At 36.0% G+C, this 20,666-nt stretch overlaps 6 protein-coding genes across 7 annotated transcripts; 1 reads left to right on the top strand and 5 right to left on the bottom strand.

Annotated features, from left to right (window-relative positions):
• Positions 1–262: 262 nt before the first annotated feature.
• On the bottom strand, positions 263–2,264 carry LOC104764128 (uncharacterized). Of its 2 annotated transcripts, none has more exons than XR_015591594.1 (5): positions 1,845–2,223; positions 1,574–1,722; positions 1,235–1,412; positions 666–781; positions 263–538 (listed from the first exon to the last, which is right to left on the bottom strand). XR_015591594.1 is itself a non-coding variant. In XM_010487582.2 (5 exons), the coding sequence occupies exons 1-5, from the start codon at positions 2,089–2,091 to the stop codon at positions 520–522; spliced, it is 693 nt and encodes a 230-aa protein (XP_010485884.2). In that variant the 5' UTR covers positions 2,092–2,264; the 3' UTR covers positions 263–519. The 2 variants fall into 2 exon arrangements, 1 of the variants encoding a protein (XP_010485884.2); XM_010487582.2 differs by having other exon boundaries at positions 1,235–1,396; positions 1,845–2,264.
• A 360-nt stretch (positions 2,265–2,624) lies between these two features.
• LOC104764126 (uncharacterized) lies at positions 2,625–3,435 on the top strand. The gene is made up of 2 exons (XM_010487580.3): positions 2,625–2,941; positions 3,037–3,435. The coding sequence occupies exons 1-2, from the start codon at positions 2,697–2,699 to the stop codon at positions 3,338–3,340; spliced, it is 549 nt and encodes a 182-aa protein (XP_010485882.1). The 5' UTR covers positions 2,625–2,696; the 3' UTR covers positions 3,341–3,435.
• Positions 3,381–6,298, bottom strand: LOC104764127 (bifunctional L-3-cyanoalanine synthase/cysteine synthase D1). The gene is made up of 12 exons (XM_010487581.3): positions 5,914–6,298; positions 5,759–5,820; positions 5,473–5,564; positions 5,262–5,371; positions 5,073–5,130; positions 4,715–4,978; positions 4,496–4,633; positions 4,353–4,404; positions 4,110–4,189; positions 3,949–4,008; positions 3,789–3,869; positions 3,381–3,686 (listed from the first exon to the last, which is right to left on the bottom strand). The coding sequence occupies exons 1-12, from the start codon at positions 6,054–6,056 to the stop codon at positions 3,597–3,599; spliced, it is 1,230 nt and encodes a 409-aa protein (XP_010485883.1). The 5' UTR covers positions 6,057–6,298; the 3' UTR covers positions 3,381–3,596.
• Positions 6,299–6,514: 216 nt separating this feature from the next.
• On the bottom strand, positions 6,515–8,578 carry LOC104764125 (putative transcription factor At3g04930). The gene has a single exon (XM_010487579.3). It carries the CDS (start codon positions 8,120–8,122, stop codon positions 6,764–6,766), a length of 1,359 nt encoding a protein of 452 aa, XP_010485881.1. The 5' UTR covers positions 8,123–8,578; the 3' UTR covers positions 6,515–6,763.
• Positions 8,579–8,760: 182 nt separating this feature from the next.
• LOC104764124 (small ribosomal subunit protein eS24z) lies at positions 8,761–10,333 on the bottom strand. The gene is made up of 5 exons (XM_010487578.3): positions 10,138–10,333; positions 9,752–9,793; positions 9,471–9,641; positions 9,150–9,236; positions 8,761–9,045 (listed from the first exon to the last, which is right to left on the bottom strand). Exons 1-5 carry the CDS (start codon positions 10,207–10,209, stop codon positions 9,016–9,018), a joined length of 402 nt encoding a protein of 133 aa, XP_010485880.1. The 5' UTR covers positions 10,210–10,333; the 3' UTR covers positions 8,761–9,015.
• A 2,460-nt stretch (positions 10,334–12,793) lies between these two features.
• Positions 12,794–16,446, bottom strand: LOC104764123 (serine/threonine-protein kinase WNK1). Its single transcript, XM_087503022.1, has 7 exons — positions 15,801–16,446; positions 15,655–15,692; positions 14,993–15,220; positions 14,681–14,901; positions 14,435–14,592; positions 13,873–14,344; positions 12,794–13,765 (listed from the first exon to the last, which is right to left on the bottom strand). Exons 1-7 carry the CDS (start codon positions 15,873–15,875, stop codon positions 12,915–12,917), a joined length of 2,043 nt encoding a protein of 680 aa, XP_087359148.1. The 5' UTR covers positions 15,876–16,446; the 3' UTR covers positions 12,794–12,914.
• Between the last annotated feature and the right edge of the window lie 4,220 nt (positions 16,447–20,666).

Genomic DNA, 20,666 nt, shown 5'->3' with positions numbered 1-20,666 from the left:
TTTTATGATACAGAGAGAGTACTAAGTTTTCTCTCGCTAATAATCATATTGAACTTCTTAATAACGGCGAATCTGTATTATTGTATTTGTTCCAATCCCGTTTAATGTGCAATTTCGGTTTAATTATTTGGTTTCTAGAATGTTCAAGTCTGTCAAATTCACACACCAAGTAAAAAAGCTGCGAACCATCCGGTTCAGCCGTTAACCCAAAAAAAGAAAAGAAAAACAATTGTTGCCGTGAATAACCCTTTTTGTCTGGTTGTTTGTTTTGATGAACATTAGGGGTAATTTAGTAATCAATCGAACAGTTGCAAACGTTTTAGGCTAGCGAACAGAGTCAGAGGAGGCCCAAGATAATCCACCATCCCTCACTCTTCAATATAACATAAATAGCACATGAAGCCAAGAAAGAGTTAAAAAAAAGAGAGCTAGTAGATTTGTAGCTTAAGGGAAAAATAGAACTCCAACAATGATCATCAAATTCGATCTTTGGATGTTTTCCATCAACTTCTGTGTTCTTCAATCCTTTCCACAACATCTTCAAGGAAGAAGATAAGAAGATAAATAAATCAATAAAAGCGAAAACAAGATGATATAGGTGCAGATTTGATTAACAGTCTTGAGTGCATTTCACGGAAAAAGGAAAGCTCTTCAAAGTTGTTTACCTTTTATATCTCTTCTTGGAACCACAGGGACAAAGTGCATTCCGGCTGATCTGCCCACTTTTGGCTAAGTTTGATCTCGCCAGATCCAGCGGTGTTGACCCCATCATTTTTTGCAGCTTCCAATAGACAAATATAACAATTTAGTGTCATCATAACTAGCTTAGTGGATGCAGCAGCACAAAGGAAAACAGTCAAACCAACAGGTAACAATCTATCTATATGTAAACAGAAATCTTAACAATGCAAACATAGTGCAGGATGACTCCTGTTTCTAACCACTGAACATCGAATCAAACCAGTAATCCAAATCAACCAAGCTACAAAACTAGTTCTTGTTATAACAGAGGCCTGTTCCTGAGCCGGGAATCAGTTAGGTGTAGAAACTTAAAGTTATGTTTTGAAGATGGTCAAAACGATGAGAGCGTCAATGCACAAATCCCATAAGCTCTAAATACTATTTTCTAAGTCTAAGAAATGAGAAACGTGACCAAACCAGCCATGCAACTTGCCCCATAGAAAGGAGCTTATAGAGCTAAGAAGCATACGAGTAAATAAAGTCAGAATAATACCTCTCCCATGTTCTTTGGTAATGGTTTGCCTCCTTCTTTCAACTCCACCATCTTCTTGTGAGCTTGCCTGGCCCAAGTAAACTTGGCCAGCGTATTCTCCACATCCGCTATCGTGCACTTGCAATGTTTAGCAGCATCTTGTTTCTGACTCGCTTTGAGATTCTACACATCAAGAAACCTAGTGCTACAGTCAAGATATTGATCATCAACATAACAACAGGGTTCTTTTTGTTCCCGCTGATTTTGCAAACTACTAGCAAGTCATGTGAATATGATTGAAACGGATGATTAATACATAGCTAACACACACTCTAGTAGTATGCTAAGAAAGAAACCAACCTCTCCTGTAACATCAAGAGCTCCAAGATACCTAATAACAGCTTCTTGCTTCTCAAAAGCCTCTGCAAAGGTGGCCTCGCTGCTTCTACCAACAATGTACTGCTTAAATTTTCCTAACTTTCTAGCATTCTTCAATTCATCAGCAAATCCTAAATTGCAACCAAAGATGAAACCTTTGGTTAGTCTAAACCATACCAACCACCATTACAATGCCCATTTTTCAATCACACACACACACACACAGAGACGCATCATCTCGTGTAAGACTTACGGAGAAGAGTGAAAGCTTCAACGGGTAGATTTGATTCTTCCACAGGAGTGTCCTTGTTTCCGGTGAAAACACCTTTGATAGAGTCCATCCATCCATGAAGCGGCGCCGTGGAGGTAATTGATCGGTGCTGCGACGGAATTAAAGAACGGCCGGTGAAGCGAGAGATCGAATGCGCAGAAGAGGATAAAGAAGAAATCGGTTCAGGTCTTAATCTGAATATATACTTGAGATTTCTTAAAGACCACATTTTTTTGGAAACCAATTTCTGAACAAATTAGGGTTTCTTTTCTCAGGTGTAGAAGAAGATGAAGTAAGAATGGATCTCGTTGTTCTTCACTTCACCGTGTCGGAATGCAAAACCCTGAACCCGAAACGCAGCGTTTTAATGGTCGGAGATTAAAACTTTAAAAACCACCCAATATTTTTTTTTTTTTTTTTGTAAACAGCTTTAGTATATTAGCTCTAAAATCACCCAATATTTTATTTATGTTTATCACTGAATCACAAACTATTTTTAATTTTTTTATTTTTTAAAAAATAAAACTCAATTAAATGAATTCCAGTTTTTTTTAACAAATCAAAATCTACATATTTAACAAAATTAAAATCAAATATTTGTAACAAAAAAACCAAGTAATAATGACTACGTCAATATAATTAGATCAAGTATAAACAACTCTCTATACATCTTGTATATATATATATTTTTTTTTTTGGGTATTATTACTGATACTACACGTACTTAAATGATGAGCTTTACGATATAGTATCCCACAGGACAAAATTAATATTCACCGAAGCATAATATAGTATTCCTTAAGAGTTAAAGTTTTCCACCAACCAAAGAAAAACATGGAGATTGATCTCTCAAGAGTCAACCTCAGGCCGTTCGAACTAAAGGACGCTCATGATTTCCTGAGATGGGCCGGAGATGATCGAGTGACCGGAAATCTCCGTTGGCCGGCTTTTACATCGGAGGAGGAAGCTTTGGTCTTCATTCGAGATGTATGTGTGCCGCATCCATGGCGACGTTCCATATGTATCGATGGGCGTTCGATCGGGTTCATCTCAATCTTCCCTGAGACCGGTGATGATAGGTACGTTACTGTACATGATTTTATTTTTAGCATATGTTGGTAGTTCTAGGATGAATTCATAGAAATATATGTTTTGTAAATTTTGTATTTTCAAGATTCAAAGCGCATATTGGGTATGGATTATGTCACGAGTATTGGGGAAAGGGGGTAACAACAATGGCAGTGTCAGTTGCGGTATCACAAGTGTTCAATGACTTGCCTCATGTTTTCAGGCTCCAAGCTTTTGTTCAAACTCAAAACAAAGCATCCCAAAGAGTTCTTGAGAAGGTTGGTTTTCAAAGAGAGGGTCTGCTCAGGAGTTACACTTTTCTCAAAGGTAAAATCTATGATGTGTTTGTTTATAGTCTCTTGTCCTCTGATCTTCTTCCTCTTCCACAATCCGCAAGCCATATTGTCTAGTGTTAATATGGGTTTGTGAAATGATAATTGACAAGAAAAATAAAATAAAGAGTAAACTATGTTTTATAAGAATTTAATTTACTACAATTATCATATAGACTATATTACACATTTAGATATAAGAAGAAAACACAGGAGAGAGTCCACTTGAGAGAGGCTAAGATTGAGAGGATCAGGCATCAACTGAAATCCTTCAAACCGAAACCTTGGTAATGTTTTAATAAACCAAACCGCGAGTGAGGTAGCATATAAGCTCTTAGTGAATTGGCAAATTCTCTGCTTCATGTCTGATTGATTCAAACAATGAAGTCGATAAGTAACGTTCCCCGCCGCTGGGCAAAACCACCTGAAAACCGGACAATAACCGATACATCTTCTTTTAACTTCCCAGTCTGATTTTTTTGTTAAGGAAAGCCGGTTATAGCTTATGACTGTTTTGTTTACTTACAACAATGAGTTTCCCAGCGTTTTCTGGCTGCTTTGCCACCTTTATCGCAGCGGCTGCAGCAGCTCCGGAAGATATTCCCACCTGCCAGACAATAACATTTATCAGAAATGTTCTTCTAGTGGCTTATACCAACACAAAGTTGTTAAACCGGAGATTCTACCAGTAATCCTTCTTTCAGGGCAAGAAGTTTGGCTGTTTCAATTGCTTCAACACTTGTCACCTGAAAAAAAAGAATTAAAGATCACAACATCTCAGTTTGATTTCTATGACATCTCATCGCGTTTACAAAGACAAAAAAAGATAAAACCTCAGCTACATTACTTGAATGACTTCATCAAGAACGTTGAGATCCAAATTGTCTGGGATGATTCCAGCCCCAATACCTTGGATCAAATGTGGACCTAGAAACCGGGAACCAGTATCCGCGTTTTATGGTCATGTGATCAAGAAAGAGCTTTAGCAGCAAGACACTCCACGAATGATGTTTACTTAGGGTATTTTATGTTTATACTCAAGATCAAGATTTCAAAAGCTTAAATGCAAGCAAGAGATAAACAAACTCACCCGGTTTGCCTCCACTGATTACTGGACTTTCTGCAGGTTCCACCCCGTAGACCTGTTGACGACAATTGAAGTGCTTGAAACAATGAAAAGCCAAATATATATAACTAATGATATTTGGTTGGACTTAAATAGAAGATTTCTACCTTAAAGTCTTTATTCTTCTCTTTGAGGAATCTTCCTGATCCGGAAAGCGTTCCACCAGTCCCAACACCAACCACCAATATATCTACTTTCCCTGCAGAGTCCCTCCATATCTCTGGACCCGTGGTTCGGTAGTGAGTCTGCAGAAAAACCAAATTTTGATTGATAAAGAGAGGACAAAGCAAATAAATATATATGTAATGTGAAAGGAGAGTCCATACATCCGGGTTTGAAGGATTTTTGAATTGTTGCAGTATGAAACCATCTGGAGTTTTGCTTAATATCTCTTCAGCTTTGTCGATGATTCCTTGAACGCCTTTACTAGGATCTGTAAGGTGAACCTCTGCACCTAATGATAAAAGAATGATTCTTCTTTCAAGGCTGTAAGTTGCAGGCATTGTGAGCACCACTTTGTAACCTTTAGCTGCTCCGATGAAGGCTAAGCCAATCCCAGTGTTACCAGAAGTAGCCTCAATCAACGTGCTCTAAGTTTAAAAAAAACACCACCAGTATTTCAGTTTCAGTGATCCATTCTAATGTCGAAATGGAAAACAGATGTATGAAACTAAAACAATCTACCTTCCCGGGAGTGATCAGTCCCTTGTCTTCAGCATCTTTAATCATACCATAAGCAATTCTAGCAAGCGGAAGAACATTGAAAAGAACCAAGAGGTGTTTCTCAGAACAAATATTTCTTGGAGCAAACAAGAGAGAGAGAGAGAGAGAGAGAGAGAGAGAGAGAGAGAGAGAGGGTTCTAGTAAGAATACCGTTCTTTGACACTAGAGCAAGGCTCCATCATCTCAAGCTTAGCTGCAATACGAGCAACGCAACCATCTACAATGTTGTTTAGATATACCATCGGGGTGTTACCTATCAACTGTTAAACAAAGAAAACACAACTAAGGGAAACTTGAGCAAAGGAACTAAAACTTCTTTATTGCAGTACAGAAAGCAAAAAAAAAAAGGATTATGAATTACTTGAGTCACATCATCCTTGATCGAACACTGGTCCTTCTCCATGCTTAGGGTCTTTGAAAGTCCACCAAAATGAAATTTCTCAGTTTTGGTTGCTGAAGATGGATCACAAGAAAATCAGAAAAGATTCAAGACACAATCTTTGACAAGCAACAGATTGTCATCTTTAAAATATTTTTATGAACCGAAGAGTGTTTTGAGTAGAGTGAAACTGAAACCAAGACCATGACTTAGAGATAGAACAAACAAATTCGAAAAGAATAAGTCATGAGAGTACAAAGCTACTAACTTCGAGGTTTTGACAGTGAGCGAAAGTGTTCGTGTTGAGTTGTTCTTGAGCTGAATTCGAACCTGCAGAGGCGAAATTATTCAATTATGAAAATTTTGGAGACAAAACAAAAGATCAGTGGAAAAGATGCAAAGCCGGAAACTTAAACAGCTTACAAAGTACGAGACAAGATCCAATCGAAGAAGAAGAAGAAGAAGAAGAAAGGGAATTGAAAAGAATTATTCACTGGGATAAGTCCCAATTTTGTAAGGTGCTTATTGATGTATACATTACACACCATCACCACCACCCATATCATATGATACCCCAAACTCGTGTGGATAATTCTTTTTTATTTTTTAATTTTTAATTGGTTGAGTAATCAAATCTAGAAATTGCTTCTTAATAAATTCATAACAAACGACACCTAACATTCGCCTCTTCACGTGGAGAAGTTTCTGCGTTCTCTTCTTGAATCTCAATATTATTTCTTTAATTTTATAACTTTAATCTTGACATATTTTTCTGATCAACGACGCTAGCAACAGAAATCCACTTCTTGCCATAAACCACTTCCATGTTTTGACAAAACACGTTGTCCTAAAGGATTTTTAGTCAGAATATAATACACTTAAAAAAACAAAACAGCATCCGATCAAGAAATAAACCAAAGTGAAATAAACACATGTCCTGTTATTACAGATTTTTTTTTGACAAAGAGTAATACACAATTTATAAATTAAAATTATTACTTTTTTTTTTCTTTGGAGAGAAAAATAGCTAGAACTCTGTTTGTTATTGAACAAATGATTCTACGAAAAAAAAACTATAATCTAATACAAAGGTTATACACAAACCCCTCCTCCCCCCCCCCCCCCCCCCCCCCCCCCCCTCTTAGCAATTTATAACTTAAAAAAAGATTCAAATCTCATACTATACTCACCCACACACCAGAAGAAGGTTAACTCAGATACATCAACCTATTGGTTATTTCTTGTCTTATTCATCTCTTACGCTTCTTCATCATCATACACCACTCGGCATCGTCTTTAACTCATTCAATGTCGTTCTAATCTGCTCTTGAACCAACTCTAATCTCCTTGAATACACTTCAAGCTCCAGAATCTGTTGTTTCCTCCACCGCTCATCCGCCACAGCCTTGTTTCCTCCTCCTCCTCCTTCTACACCAAAACCGAAATTCATCTGCCGTGTAAACATGGGACTTAACGAGCCAAAGCCACCACCACTACCCGGAAACCCTCCTCCTCCCATCGCAGCCATCATCACACTAGTAGTCCCATTCATCAACTCCTTGATCACAGGAGAGACACAGTTCTTCACAGTCTCTTCGATCAAACCCCCGAGATTTCCTCCCATACTAATCGCAGCTGCGGTTTCGTTGAGGTTAACATTGCTAGCAGCGTTTGGTATTTGCCCATCAAAAGGAGTGATGATGGGTTTGTTGTCTTCCTCAATCTTCCCAATTCTTGATCGTGAACGTTTTCTCGATCCGCTACTACTACTCATCGTCAGTTTCTTCTCGACTCCGTTTTCAGAATCGAGCTCCGGATTAGAACTAGGACTATTAAAGGTCGAGTAGTTACCATTGGTGTTATGATGGTTACTGGTTTCATCAAAATCCATGACATTGTTGTCTTCAAACCCTATGATTTTCCCAGTTTGGTTCCAAATCTTCCTAGAAATCTCGAAAGTAGACTGATCATGAGGGCTCTTAAAGAATACCTCTTTACCAGAGCTGATCTTGCTCATCACATTCCTGTACTTCTTCTTCAGTCTCCGAAGCTTCTCAACCAGCTGGTTCTTGTTGAATTCAAGCTGAAGTTTCGACTTTATCTGCTCGTAAAACGGCGCCGTATCAGGCGGATGCGAGCTGCTGCCTCGGTGCGTCGTCATGTAATCGAGGAAACCACGGAGAAGCTCGATCTCGTCTTCGTCCGTCCACAGCCTCTGGAAAAGGCGTCTGGAATCATCGATCGGAGGTCTCTGATGGACGATCTCAGTCATACGGTGCCATTTCGGATCGGAATCAACGGGAATTACAGAGACAGGAACGGCGGATCCAGCCGGAAGTGCAACGGTCACGGCGCCTGTTGAGGAATTAGTCGTCGGGGTCCCGGAAACAACAGCAGTAGCCGAGATCGTAGAAACCATGGCGAGTGATGACGTAGACGGAGAATTTAGATCCTCCTCTTCGGGATCGTCGTCTTCGGCTTCGGCTTCGTTCGTTTCCGGGATAACCACGTCTACGTCGTCGTTTTCACGGAGATCCTCGTCAGTCTCGGATTCTCCTCCATCTCCTACACCTCCTTCCTCCAGATCGGGTGATTCAAGAGAGAAAACAGCGTCGCGGTGATCCGATGTCATCTCCACCGGAACAATTCGAGGAAAACAGATCTGCTTGGTTCAGCTCCGATGAGAGTAAAGTGCCCAGATCCAGATGGAGACCGAGATGAAGAGAGGTGTGTGTGTGTGCGTGTTCACGAGGATTGGTACGCTTGTGATTGGGTGGTAGGGGCATGAGATTCGTCGACCCAACCAGGGCTACATTTGGTATTTCAAACAACCTAACGTTTAAGACGAGGCAAAGTGGTCACCCACTCCTTTCACGCACGCGCTTCCTTATTTGCGGATTGGTTGAGCCGTGACGTCTCTCTCGGTCCCAACCATAGTCCTCATCCACTCACTCACACAAACTCAAAATTTGTTAAGCTAAACAAATTAGCGTTTCCTAAACGCGGTTTTTTCGTAAAGCGTCTTTGCTTTAACCCTTTAACGAGGACGCTAAAGTAACAAACGTGAAATTTAACACAAGCCAGCTAATTTACCCTCTGAGCTGATCAAGTTTATAACTTTTACATAAAAGAACGATTTCAGATTTAGGAAACTATAATTACTGTTCATATATCAGAAATTATGGAGTAAGGAATAACACTTTTGTTATTTTGAATAATGATGTCCTTGATTGTGCTCTAAGTTATAAGATTATCATGTGAGAAAAACAATTCAACAACGGGCAGAGAGACTCACATTTGCAACCAAAATGGTGGAAATAGACAAGAAAGAGTTTAAATAAGATGTGTATTGAACAAAACCTTAGATCACATGTTTTCACTAAACTCAAAACAAAAGTTGACAGAAACAAAATAAACCGAAAGACGTCTAGTTGGAGAAACGATCTAACAGCAGACAAATACCATAAAAAGATGACATTGCAGATCAACAACAACCCACAAGATAAAGATTCCGTCTTGAGGATCTCATTTCTTCTTGGGATCACCAGCCTTTGTCTGCAAGACATTGAACGAAAACCATTCATAAGGCTTCAATCACAATGTTTAAAAAGGGAAAGGGAAAGCAAGATAGTAAAAAATTTAAAAACCAGTAGACTCACCTTCTTAACACCACGGATCTTCTTAGCCCTGTTCTTCCTTTCCTTCATTTGTTTCCTTGATCTCTCAATCTTAGTGTCAAGTCCATTCTGCCAAACACAACGGCCAGGATTTTAAGTAAAACAATGTAGAAAACCCAAGTGCAATACGATAGATTCCAAAACACAGCACAGAGCTAACAATCTACAGACAAACTCTAATGATGAAGAATGAAGAGTACTGATGGTAATCAATAGAATAGCGAGATATATAACATTTCTAAAGACAGGTCATTATAGGCAGCAGGAATATATCATGGAAACAAGAGTAAAGAGAGCATTTACCCTGATTAGTCTGTATTTGGGTTCGAACTTCTTGGCACTCTCAACAGAGTCATAGATCAAACCAAAGCCGGATGATTTACCACCTCCAAAGTGGGTTCTGAATTTGAAAACAAAGATCGCATTTGGGTCCTTGACCTCGTACATCCTTGCTAGCTTCTCCTTCAGCTCAGCCTTTTATGTACAATTAAAACCAATTAACCCGTTAGAACCTCTCACAGACTATCTAAAGAACTCAAAATATATATATGTAAGTAATAAGACAATTACGTTAAAGAACAAACCTTTGAAACATTGGCTCTTCCGGGGTGAAGAACATCAATAACCTACAATCCACAAATCCACCATAATCTTAGTAATTCATTCAGAATCTCTAATGGAACTATGTGGTTATGAGTTACATGAGTGGCAAATGCGATAATTTTACAAATTACTCAGATTCATAGAAAAGCTTGTACTTCACTCTCTACCTACTACCCCGTTACTAAGAATTTATTAGATTATAAATCTGAAAACCTGACCTAAAACGTCAAACCCAACAAAATTAAACATCCGAAGAAGAAACTAAACAATCATCTTTCGGATCCAATTACATGTAGCCACCACCGCTAAACCCCAAACGTATAAGATAGAGAAATAGATTAAGGGAATTAAGAAAAATGGAACTCACGAATTGCTTCCTGGAGAGAAGTCTGTTGGTCATGAACTTCCTGGTTCGGATGGTGACGGCCTTTTCCGACATTGTTGCGATTTCTCAAGGATCTCTAAGTGAGAAGATCTCAGGCAAGCTTTGAGTGTTCGTCCGTCCGCTCGGGTAAAAAAGAAAGAGACGCGCAGAGCAAGTCGGAGCTTTTTATATACTTCATGGTTCTTAGGGTTTCTTTCACTTGTCTGTTTCTATGGGCCTGAATTTTTTAGTTGGGCTTGTTAAATATGGCCTTTTCAGTTTCAGGCTTGGTTAATAAACTTTTTTTATACGTGAACAAATATAAAGTAAACGGAGCCCACTGGGCCTAAATATTTATAGCCTGATTTAATTTTACTTTCTTTTGTCAGCCTCAACTTTGTAATTGAATTGTATATCCAAAACTGATCTATGTTTAATTCAGTTCAAAATTTTTTAAGGATTCAGCAATTCGAGTTAGAACTAGCTAGTGATCTCAACTTATGTTTGGTTCATCTAGTCACTTTTGACGCTTAACATAAACGTGCAAAGGTTTAGAAAATATATGTAAATTTGGCTAATTAGATAACTCTTTTATCTTAAAGTTTTTGCTTTGTTCGTTCTATATAAAAAGTACAATTTATTTATCATTTTTGTTTTGTAAACGGTGTTACATAGAAAGGTTTACTGGAATTAATGCATAGAAAGGTTTTGAAACTGTTGGGACAGAAGAGTGATTAATTTAAAGATTATAAGAAAGTAACCAATCATTTCGTTGATCTTGTTAGCCACACAGCCACGAGTGTACGTTCAAATGAGGCTAGTTGGCTTCCACCACCGCAAAGGATCATTTCAAGGTTGTACACGATTTCACGTAGATATAAGATCGACAATAATATACATATTGTATATGATATATGAGGACAAATTAAATAAGACCATAATCTGAATTATTAGTTGCTGGTGGTGATGACCATCTTGCATTATATACATAATAATGGACCTTGTTTATATAAAAGTATAATATGAGAAAAGATTGAGGGGAATTAGGTTTAAGGACCGACAAGAAAATGAATGGAGGAAGATATAGATGAGAAGAATGGTTGGCACTGAAGTGGAATTGAGTTGGGTACGAAAAGAGTACGTTGATCTGTACATACAATGCCCACATGCATGTCTTCAATAAACGACCATTTTTAGGATTTTGCTTTGTAAGACTATTACATATACTGTACTCCTACATATATATACAAAGATCAATTATTACCTTAATATTATCTTCCTTTTTAATGGGTCACCCTAATTCAATTCTTCATATATATGTCCCTACCATTTCTCATTATCTTTTTTATTCGTTTAGTTCCATTGAATTTTCTTGACGCGTATAACATAAATTTTCGAGTTTTTAATTTGTGACAAAGGTATATATCATAATCATTTTCATTTTTAAAATTAAACCGTTATTAATATTATTGTCGTAAAGGTTTTTTTTAATTGTTCCAGCAAAACAATCACGTACAGTGAGATCAGATCACCGTATATATCTGGATCTGATCTGAGCTTCGGACTTTATAGGCTCACCACATCAAAAGTCACACGTGATTGTTATTTCTATTTTCCAGTTTTGTGTGTAATTTAGTATTTACAAATTATATATTGTCATAAATCTTGAGATAACACATTAACACTTAAAAGTTTTAAAAACCAGGCGCAGCAGTACTTCTTAATAGGGCGAATCGATTTTCTAGTGTGTAGGTATTGACAAAAAAAAAAAAAAAGAAAAAAAAAAGTCCTATTGAAAAGGTCCAAGCATTTCTATAGTAACCGAGTCGGCGATGCTGGGATTCGAACCTTGGTATATGTGGTTAAAAATCAACTAATTTTACCATCAGACTAAAAGAACTTCACAAAAAAAGCCGATTAATGACTAGATATTGGCTGACGGCCGCAACCACCTGCTTGCTCTGCTTGTAGTTCTGGTCAGCTCTGTATAGTAACGACAAACCAAACCATGTTATAATATATATTTATTAAAGGAATTTGATGGAAAAATAAGTGAAATGAATACAAATGCATGTGGATGAACCCAAATTTCTAGTAGATTGGTCGGCAGTGGAACATGGGCGTTGTGCTGCTTGTGGGGTTTACACTTATTAATTTACTCTTTTGTCCTATTTCCTTTTTTTATCTTCCTCCTTTAATTTCATTTTACAATACATTATCCAATTTTATTTACAAAATTCTTGACAGAAATTTATTTTATTTCTTGGTTTTTTTATTACAGTTTTTTTTTTTAAATGTAAATTGAGTAATATTAATGTCCGGAGTTATATGGACAAAACTGATTTGCTTACTTTTCACATCGTTCAATAATTTGCTTTCATTATTGTTTCTCATCAATTCGTATCTCCCACAAGCATTTATTTGGGACCTTGGAGGCTTGCAAAAGAAAACAGATGCATTCCAATACTGATTACTAGGTATATAGTCATTTGCTAGCATAGTTATGTTAATCCTGAAAAGATTAAAAAACAAGTTGCTAGAAACGAAATTTCCAAAGTAATTATTCTCTTATTACACCTTGAAGTTTTCACATACGTACTAGATTTATGCATGAGTAGATCGAAGGGTATTTATTATTGTACAAACAACCCCAAAAGAATTTGAAGTGGATGGATCTCTTTTTAAGTATACTTGTGTGGTGAGTGTTGTTACAATGTAAAAGACTTTATAATAATAGCAAACGATATATATGTATACATGAAGAAAACACTACTAAGTAATCAAGAATCAATGGCATCAATAGGAAGTGAAGTTGTCCTTTTTAGACACTTTGGTACCAATCTTCCTCCATACATCTGTTGTTCTTTCACCTTATCTCCTTCCAACCCTGAAACCGAACCCAAAGGAGAAATCTCCGACTCTTCTCCGGATTCCGGCCACCGGGTTTGTAATTGCTCATCTTGAATATCTCTCAGTTCAATCTGGCATTTAGCTTTAAGCCATCTCAAATCTTGTTGGACCTGATTTTCGCTTTTCTCGTATACCTCCTCGTCGCAGTATTTAGAAGGTATAAACGAGAAGGATCCAAAGTGGTTTATTATTCCGTTACCTGCCTCGCAAGAAAACGTGTTTTCAGGGTTTTCATATACCTCTTCTTCCTCTTCTTCTTCTTCTTCGGAGTGGTTTTGCCCTGAGTCTATTGAGCTTAGCTCACGGCTTTCCTGCTGTTGCTGCAGCTTCCATAGCTCTCTAAGACGCACCTCGGTTTCTCTGATCGTGATCTCTTCAAACCGGCCATGAGTCTCTCCGCACCCATTTCTGCAACATTGTATCACATTCGCACCAGGATTGGTCCTCAAGAAATCCATCACCGACCCCATTGAGGTGCGGTTCGACACGCAGTTGTTGCAAATGCTCGCAGCATTTGCTGCCGCTGCAGCCGCAAGACATTCTTCGAATTCAGGGCCCGGTCTCCACCTCGGCACAAGAGAAGATATCTCACCATCAATCATATTGGCGATCTTTGTGACTCCGTGATCATCCATATCTAGTTCCGCTACCATCTCTGTTGCAACGCTCAGTGCCGTGTCTGTCTCGATGTCAAATGGGAAGTAAATGTTTCGGACACGTCCTGCAACAAATAATGAATGTTTAGAACTTTGGAACTTAGAAAGATCGTAGTTTTCACACTCTTGTTCATAGGTTGTGAAACAAAGAAAGGACAGGAGAATATTTTACCTTCTTTGTCGGCGATCCTAAGACGCAAGAATAGGCCACCATCATCTCTTCTCTTCCCTTTGATGGTAATATCAACATTACCAGATGTCTTGTCTTGTTCTTGATCATCATCGTTTCGACACTCAAAGAGCTCGATTCCGTGAGTCTCCTCTGTCTCAGCTGGATTATATGCCCATCCGTTCTGGTACTCGTTGGGGCTACTATAACCATTTGAGTACTGACGGTTCAAAGAGCTACTATTTGACGTGTAGTTGTAGTAGTCAGGAAGATGATGCGGCTGCCTAACAAGTGGCCCGACCGAATCATCCATATCAACTGATCTCAAGTCAAATTCACCATCGTCTATTCGAAGAAAAGGGTCATCTAGTAACTCACGAGCAGAGACTCTAAGCGATACAGTGGCCAAGCATTTCTCGATAAAACATTTAACTTCAGGGTCTTTCACCTTGTATAATGCATCCGGTTTCTTGCCCTGAAACCGAATTTTTTAGCCATTTGAAACAGAAAGAGAGGAAGCTTTTTTTTTTTATCTGTGTGTGTTTTAGTAATCGGAGAGTCTCACCGACATAACTTTCTTGTAGATCTGAGCAGGGTGAGTACATTCGCTGTACGGGTAATCAAACGTGACCATCTCCAAAATGCACATACCGAACGAGTATATATCTACCAGTTCGTTATACGCTTCTTCGTAAACTTCAGGTGCCATGAACTCAGGAGTTCCTAACAAAAGATTAAAACTTTCCACAATCAGAAACAAAGCAACTCAGCAAGAAACAGCATATTGGATTTGGTTTGGAGATGCATGTACCAACGCAGTGAGCAGCATGGGACTTTCTTAAAATGGCAGCGAGGCCGAGATCTCCAATCTTGACCTCTCCTTGATTCCCGTTAACGAAAATGTTGTCACATTTGAGATCCCTGTGGATCACAGGAGGATCATGGCTGTGAAGATAATGTAAGCCTCTCAAGATCTGTCTACACCAATGCTTCATCGCTCTTATGTTTACTCTCTTATGCCTGAGTCTATACCTGGAATATCCATAATCATGTAAGAAGCCAAAGATAAAAACTAATACCAAAGAGAGAACAACAAGTTTCTTCTTTTGTAAAAGAATCTTACTGTCTCAAGGTGCCAGAAGTGAACAACTCAGTAACAAAATTGATGTTTCGATTGGCTGTATCCACCCAGGAAGTATAGAATTTCATAATGTTCTTGTGTTTTAAAGTCTTGAGGAGATGAATCTCACAGTAAAGCCTCTCAAGATCCTCAGGGCTCTGTAGGAAATCGTAAAGCTTCACTTGGTTCCATGCTACTTCTATCCCTTCGTATTCATCAAATGCTCTGTAACTACAAAATCAATAAGAAAGAAAGAAGACAAAAGTTTAATGTTGTGTATGATCAAAGAATCTGAATTGGGTGTATATAAGTCAATGCAATAATAAAGAGATCCAAAAAAAAAGCAAAGTCGTTGTTGTTGGAAATTTTCTGTAGTGGGAAATTAATTTACCAAAGTAGAAGTGATTCAAGTAGACAGACCAAAAAAAAACTCAACCTTTATTTTTTCCTGTTTTAAAGGATTCATTCATAAGATTCAATCATGAATCAAAAAACTCACAGAAAAATCTGAGATTTTCGATGGATCACAAATGGGTTTTGATTGTAGAAACAAAAAGTCTCAAACTTTATGAAAAAAGAACAACAGACTAGAGTTGAATCATCATTACCAGATCCAAGAAAGCATATAAAAAAAAAAAAGTAAGTGATATTTGTTAGATTCTTACACAGTCTTTGAAGCTCCTTTACCCAGAACTTCATTATACTGCAACAAACCAAGAATGAATGAAGTCAATAAAAAGATCAAACAAAATAATAATTGAGATTTTGATCATGAGAAGATTAATTAGATTGGGATAGGAGGAAACGTTACTCTTCCATATCTTCCAGTAGGATCAACTTCAACAAACTCAGAGTAATCTGGTTCAAGATAACTCAGATTGTTCATCTCTTTTTCTCTCAATTAGGAACAAGATTAAAATAAAATCCCAAAAGGAAAATAAGAATAAATATATAATAGATCTACCAATAACAAAAAAACTTCTCTCTTTTTTTTTTTTTTTTAATATGGGTTTCTTTAGGTTTCTTCTTATAGCAAATTCTTCATAATCATCTCTTTAAGTTTTCTCCTGACAAAAGGAGTTGAACAGAGAGATGTAAGATAATGAACCGTAACTGTATTTACTCTCATTATTACATTACATATTTAATACTCTATAGAGAGAGAGAGAGAGAGAGAGCGATACGAATAGAAGAGAGAGAAGGATTTGAGCTTAGAAAGTTAGAAGAAGAAGAAGAAGACAGAGAAGCCAAGCTTTCTTCAAACAGTTCAATGGAAGTTCTTTTTTTTTTTTTTTGGGTTGGGTTATTATTACATTACAGGGGAGAGAGATACAAGCACCTCGTGAGAGAAGACAGAGACGGTGTGCGTTTCTTGAGGGAAACGGTGGTCCAAAAAAAGATTAAAGAAATATCAAATTCTTGATTTTTTTTTTGTGTGTCAATTCTTATACAACTCTAAAAATATCTACGGATTTATATACTTTATACGGTAACTAAATAGTTTTTTTTTTCTTTTCTTTGTGTGTGTGTAACTGATAAATTAATGGGAATTATGGTTACTACTTTATGGAACATTTTAAAAAACTAGCTCATTCACGAAAATACAAAGTTATTTTTTGGAAATTAATTAACAAAATTGTTCGGTGGAATAATAATACTAGTAAAGTTAATGATACATTGATTGCTTATGGCCGCTTATTGGAATATTTGAAATTATGATTTTAACTAATTAATATTCACATGTGAGAGTGAGAGAACAAAACTTGCTAAATTGCCACTATTGCTTTACCTTTTTTTTTTGGGTTAATATATATTTTTTGGTTAGGAGGAGTATAGAGATGCTTGCAATTTGCAAACAGTAATAAAATCCATCAGCCGACGGAATTATTTTGTATAAAAATGTTTTCACCAAACGACGTGTCATTTTTTTTGTTCCCCACCAATTAAAGTGAGATTTTATCAAATTACTGTTTAGACTTTAGAACCATAATGTTATAAAGATTTATGTCACTATAATAACTTTAACAAGTTTTCATTTCATAATCAAAAAAGCTAGATCAATAAAAGATTAGTGACGGCTTGGCGCATCCCTGGAAATAGAACGGTGGTCTCGTACGTATCTTGGGGGATGATCGACTGTTCCAAACGTTTATTCCATTGTGCGGATGGGCAATTTTGTATATGCAAAAATATGGTTATGTGTCAACATTTCAACTATTGTTATTTTAGTATTTTGGAAATGATCTTTTTTTGTATGGTTACGTTACGTTCGTTGGTGGGGAATGGTATCCCAAATGCACTACGTATTTGACCATATTTTAGATAAAGCGAATTTTGAATATTTATTTTAGCTGACATGCTTTTTTGTGTTGATTTTTTTGTACCTTTTTAATTTTAAATGAGAATATATAAATAACTGAACTCATGTTCTATGTATGTTATTTAGGTCTTCACTCATTTTACATGATTTCATATGTATTTTTTTCACGTTTTAAATCTTAATGAACAATTTTCTTTTAAGTGTATACAAAATAAATGACAAAAAAAAGTTTATTATAAGTTTTGTTTTATTGAACTTACCGCATTTTTTAGATTTCTAACATACATGCGTAAAAATTCGTAAAAAGTTACATTCAAAAATATGATGAATTATTTAAACATATTATCTACAAAATAGTGTCATCCATTTATTCTGTTTCATGATGCGCTATTTTCCTGTAATTAACTTTAACCAAAACTTTGATTAGACTTTCATATAATAAACAAAAGTTCATTACTCAATAGATAAACGCCCCAATTACAGTAGCTATACCCCTATGCAACTAATATATCTCAACGACTAGTCTACTTCTACCATCAAACAACAATGCTATACAAACTAACAAACGTTTTTTTTTTTTTTTTTTTCTGGTTACAAATAACTAACTAATGTTAAACCATATATATTAGAAGAAGCTTGGAAATAAAAACACTCAAATCAAAATCTAAAAATGGATTGGAGACAGCGAGACCATACATTAGCATGTCGACTGGATGTTCCAATGGAGGCAACAAAGGCTAGTTTGGCCACGTGTTGAGCTGCTCGTGTTATCTTGACCATACATCATTTCATTTACACGACAATTCAACCAATTTTACAAATCATATATAGTACAACTGCAAAAGAAATCATCATGTGCAATGTGACTTTACTCGCGATTTTTTTTTTAATTAAATTATATAAATGTTAAATTTTCTGAACTAACATATATTTATAACTAAACATACAATAATTAATCAAAAAAATTTCATAAAGAAAAATATAGTCAATATTTTTTTTCTACATAATTATAATGCATATAATTTGTAGTAAATCACAATCATATCACTCATTTGAACATAAATGAACAGTCTATAAAAATCAGGTTGTGGAATATGAATGTATCTTCAGAACAATTTGTCGTGCGTGTGATTAATTGTAAACTATAAAATAGCATTGGATAATTATTTCTCGATATACCTTCCACCATTAGACTACATAACCTTTGATGAATGTTTCCACCATTAGACTACTTATCACTGCAAAAAAGCTCACTATATAAATATTTGATAAAAAAAATTCTAATAATTTTTGTGAAATATAAAGATTGATGGGGGCAATCTAATATTAGATGAAGAACACACATGTGCATGTGGGTGAATACAAAGACATGCACGATCATCATAGCCTTTTAAATGAGGAAAAAAAAAAGCAAATAAGACTTGGTTGTGATAATGGATCAAACCAACCACAAATCTTATCCATTTGGCCTTTTCCTTGTGCACACCATGAAACTTTATCATAAAGTTTTTGTTTGATTGGTAACAATTTTCTTTATATGCAAGTAACTGCGAATATCAAATTTTATTCAACAGTAAATTATCTGTTTAAACACCTAAACTAGTTAAACGTACCTAACTTTAGCAATATTGGTAATACGTATAAAAATAACTAATTAAGGGATATATTTTAATTTAATTATTTAAATCGGACCTTGTTTGACTACTTTGCTGTAGATTCCGTGGTTGCCCGTACGGATTCAGTAAGGTAATCCCAAAAGCAATCAGAAGTTCACAAACACCTAACCTCAATTAATTACTTACTAGTAAAACAAAATTTAGTTTTTTTTTTGAATAGTACTATTTGTTAAGATACTGACAATATTTGCATCGTTGTCGCTTAACGAATATTATTAAACTAATTATGCATAATATGGATCCAACTATGTTTGTAATCTGTCAAAAATATTAAAAGATTAGCTGACAAAAACATAAATAATGGTGATTAGTATTATTGATTGGAAAGGCTTGGACATAATTAGTAGGTGGCGCGCGAGCGATATATTTATCGATTGATGATGTAAAAGCAAATAAATTCAATATTTATTAACAATAAATAGAATTTGATTAATAATCAATACAAATTACGATCGATTTTATATTTTTATTGGTTGCGGATGTATTTTATTTATTTATTGGATTTCTTATTAGTTTTGCCATTTTGCGTCGTTTCTTCCTCTGTAAAAAAAAAAAGTAAAAATCAAAAACTTCACATACAAAATATATAAATGTCCAATCTAAATAGTCAAAGTCTCTCAAGTGTAGAAATATCCAATACATCTAGAAGCCTGGACTCAGTTTAAACTTTGTCGATTTCATTGTCATTTTAAAATCTTGTAAATTATATGAAATAGGTTGTCCAAAAAAAAAAAAAAAAGTAAATTATATGAAAGAAACTGAGAAAGGAATACACTCAACTCAATCGAATCATTGGTCAAGAAAAGAACCTTGGAACAACAAAACTATAAAGTCAGAGAAGTATAAATAATAGATCAAACCCAAACATGATTAGTTAGTTTACGTTTTATTCGGTTAGGCTTCAGGCAACGGTTTGATTTGTCCGGATAAACTGGGCCTAGTAAGCCCAGTTAAAATTACGTACTTTTTTGGTAATTGGAAAATGTTTTTTTTTTTTGTCATTTGGGTATTGTGGTTACAGTATGTCATATTGGAAGAGGAAAATGCAAGAAAAGAAAAACATTGTGGATGCTAAAAGAAAGGTTAAGGACACTGATGGATACAGTAACAATCCTTTAGACTAGGGATAGAAGTGCACATGCCGGTAGCCATGAGCCAGCCATGCGTGTTATCCTTAATACATCGTTTAGCGCAATCTTCGTCGTTGCATGGTTTCATCGGCAATGAGTATCCACACCATTTTCCTGTTGGTTCTGGTACTACTGGTATCTTAAATCCATCCCCTCTTTTCATCTCTGCAAATTTAATTATTTTCATATTTAATCGAAAAAAACAACTTACCCATCAAAACTTATACTATATGAAAATTATAACTTCTTGAATATTATTTTTTAGAAGTGTAACATAAAAATATATACGAATTAATACATGCAAAATTGCATGTCGAATATACGTGTATAACGAGAGGATTATTTACCAGCGAAGAAGAATACGAGCACAAGAAGAAACGCTATGAAAAATCTCTTCATTTTTTTTTGTATGTTGTTTTTTCTCTGTAAATAATTTTTCACTATCTTTTTTTTTGGGGGGGTTCTATTGATGATGTTGATTGAAAAACACAACGATGACTTTATATTACACATGATTTAATGTATGTTCGTTCTAACAATAGAAGGTTGAG

The sequence above is a fragment of the Camelina sativa genome, chromosome 19 (assembly GCF_030686135.1).
Source record: "Camelina sativa cultivar CO46 ecotype springtype chromosome 19, ASM3068613v1".
NCBI classification, from domain to species: Eukaryota; Viridiplantae; Streptophyta; class Magnoliopsida; order Brassicales; family Brassicaceae; genus Camelina; species Camelina sativa.
The sequence above is the reverse complement of the archived record's forward strand: the minus strand, read 5'-3'. Positions and strand labels throughout refer to the sequence as shown.

Excerpts from the sequence above, each read along its gene's own strand:
- LOC104764123 (XM_087503022.1), bottom strand. The coding sequence starts at position 15,875 with ATGAACAATCTGAGTTATCTTGAACCAGATTACTCTGAGTTTGTTGAA. Across the intron at positions 15,693-15,800 it reads CTACTGGAAGATATGGAAGA|TATAATGAAGTTCTGGGTAA; the intron begins GTAACGTTTCCT and ends GGTTTGTTGCAG. Across the intron at positions 14,345-14,434 it reads TCTACAAGAAAGTTATGTCG|GGCAAGAAACCGGATGCATT; the intron begins GTGAGACTCTCC and ends ATTCGGTTTCAG.
- LOC104764127 (XM_010487581.3), bottom strand. The coding sequence starts at position 6,056 with ATGATATGGGTGGTGGTGATGGTGTGTAATGTATACATCAATAAGCAC. Across the intron at positions 4,190-4,352 it reads AATCAGTGGAGGCAAACCGG|GTCCACATTTGATCCAAGGT; the intron begins GTGAGTTTGTTT and ends CCCGGTTTCTAG. Across the intron at positions 3,687-3,788 it reads ACGCTGGGAAACTCATTGTT|GTGGTTTTGCCCAGCGGCGG; the intron begins GTAAGTAAACAA and ends TCCGGTTTTCAG.
- LOC104764126 (XM_010487580.3), top strand. The coding sequence starts at position 2,697 with ATGGAGATTGATCTCTCAAGAGTCAACCTCAGGCCGTTCGAACTAAAG. Across the intron at positions 2,942-3,036 it reads CCTGAGACCGGTGATGATAG|ATTCAAAGCGCATATTGGGT; the intron begins GTACGTTACTGT and ends TGTATTTTCAAG.
- LOC104764125 (XM_010487579.3), bottom strand. The coding sequence starts at position 8,122 with ATGACATCGGATCACCGCGACGCTGTTTTCTCTCTTGAATCACCCGAT.
- LOC104764124 (XM_010487578.3), bottom strand. The coding sequence starts at position 10,209 with ATGTCGGAAAAGGCCGTCACCATCCGAACCAGGAAGTTCATGACCAAC. Across the intron at positions 9,794-10,137 it reads TTCTCTCCAGGAAGCAATTC|GTTATTGATGTTCTTCACCC; the intron begins GTGAGTTCCATT and ends TGTGGATTGTAG. Across the intron at positions 9,642-9,751 it reads GAAGAGCCAATGTTTCAAAG|GCTGAGCTGAAGGAGAAGCT; the intron begins GTTTGTTCTTTA and ends TGTACATAAAAG.
- LOC104764128 (XM_010487582.2), bottom strand. The coding sequence starts at position 2,091 with ATGTGGTCTTTAAGAAATCTCAAGTATATATTCAGATTAAGACCTGAA. Across the intron at positions 1,723-1,844 it reads TGAAGCTTTCACTCTTCTCC|GATTTGCTGATGAATTGAAG; the intron begins GTAAGTCTTACA and ends GTTGCAATTTAG. Across the intron at positions 782-1,234 it reads TACCAAAGAACATGGGAGAG|CTGCAAAAAATGATGGGGTC; the intron begins GTATTATTCTGA and ends GTCTATTGGAAG.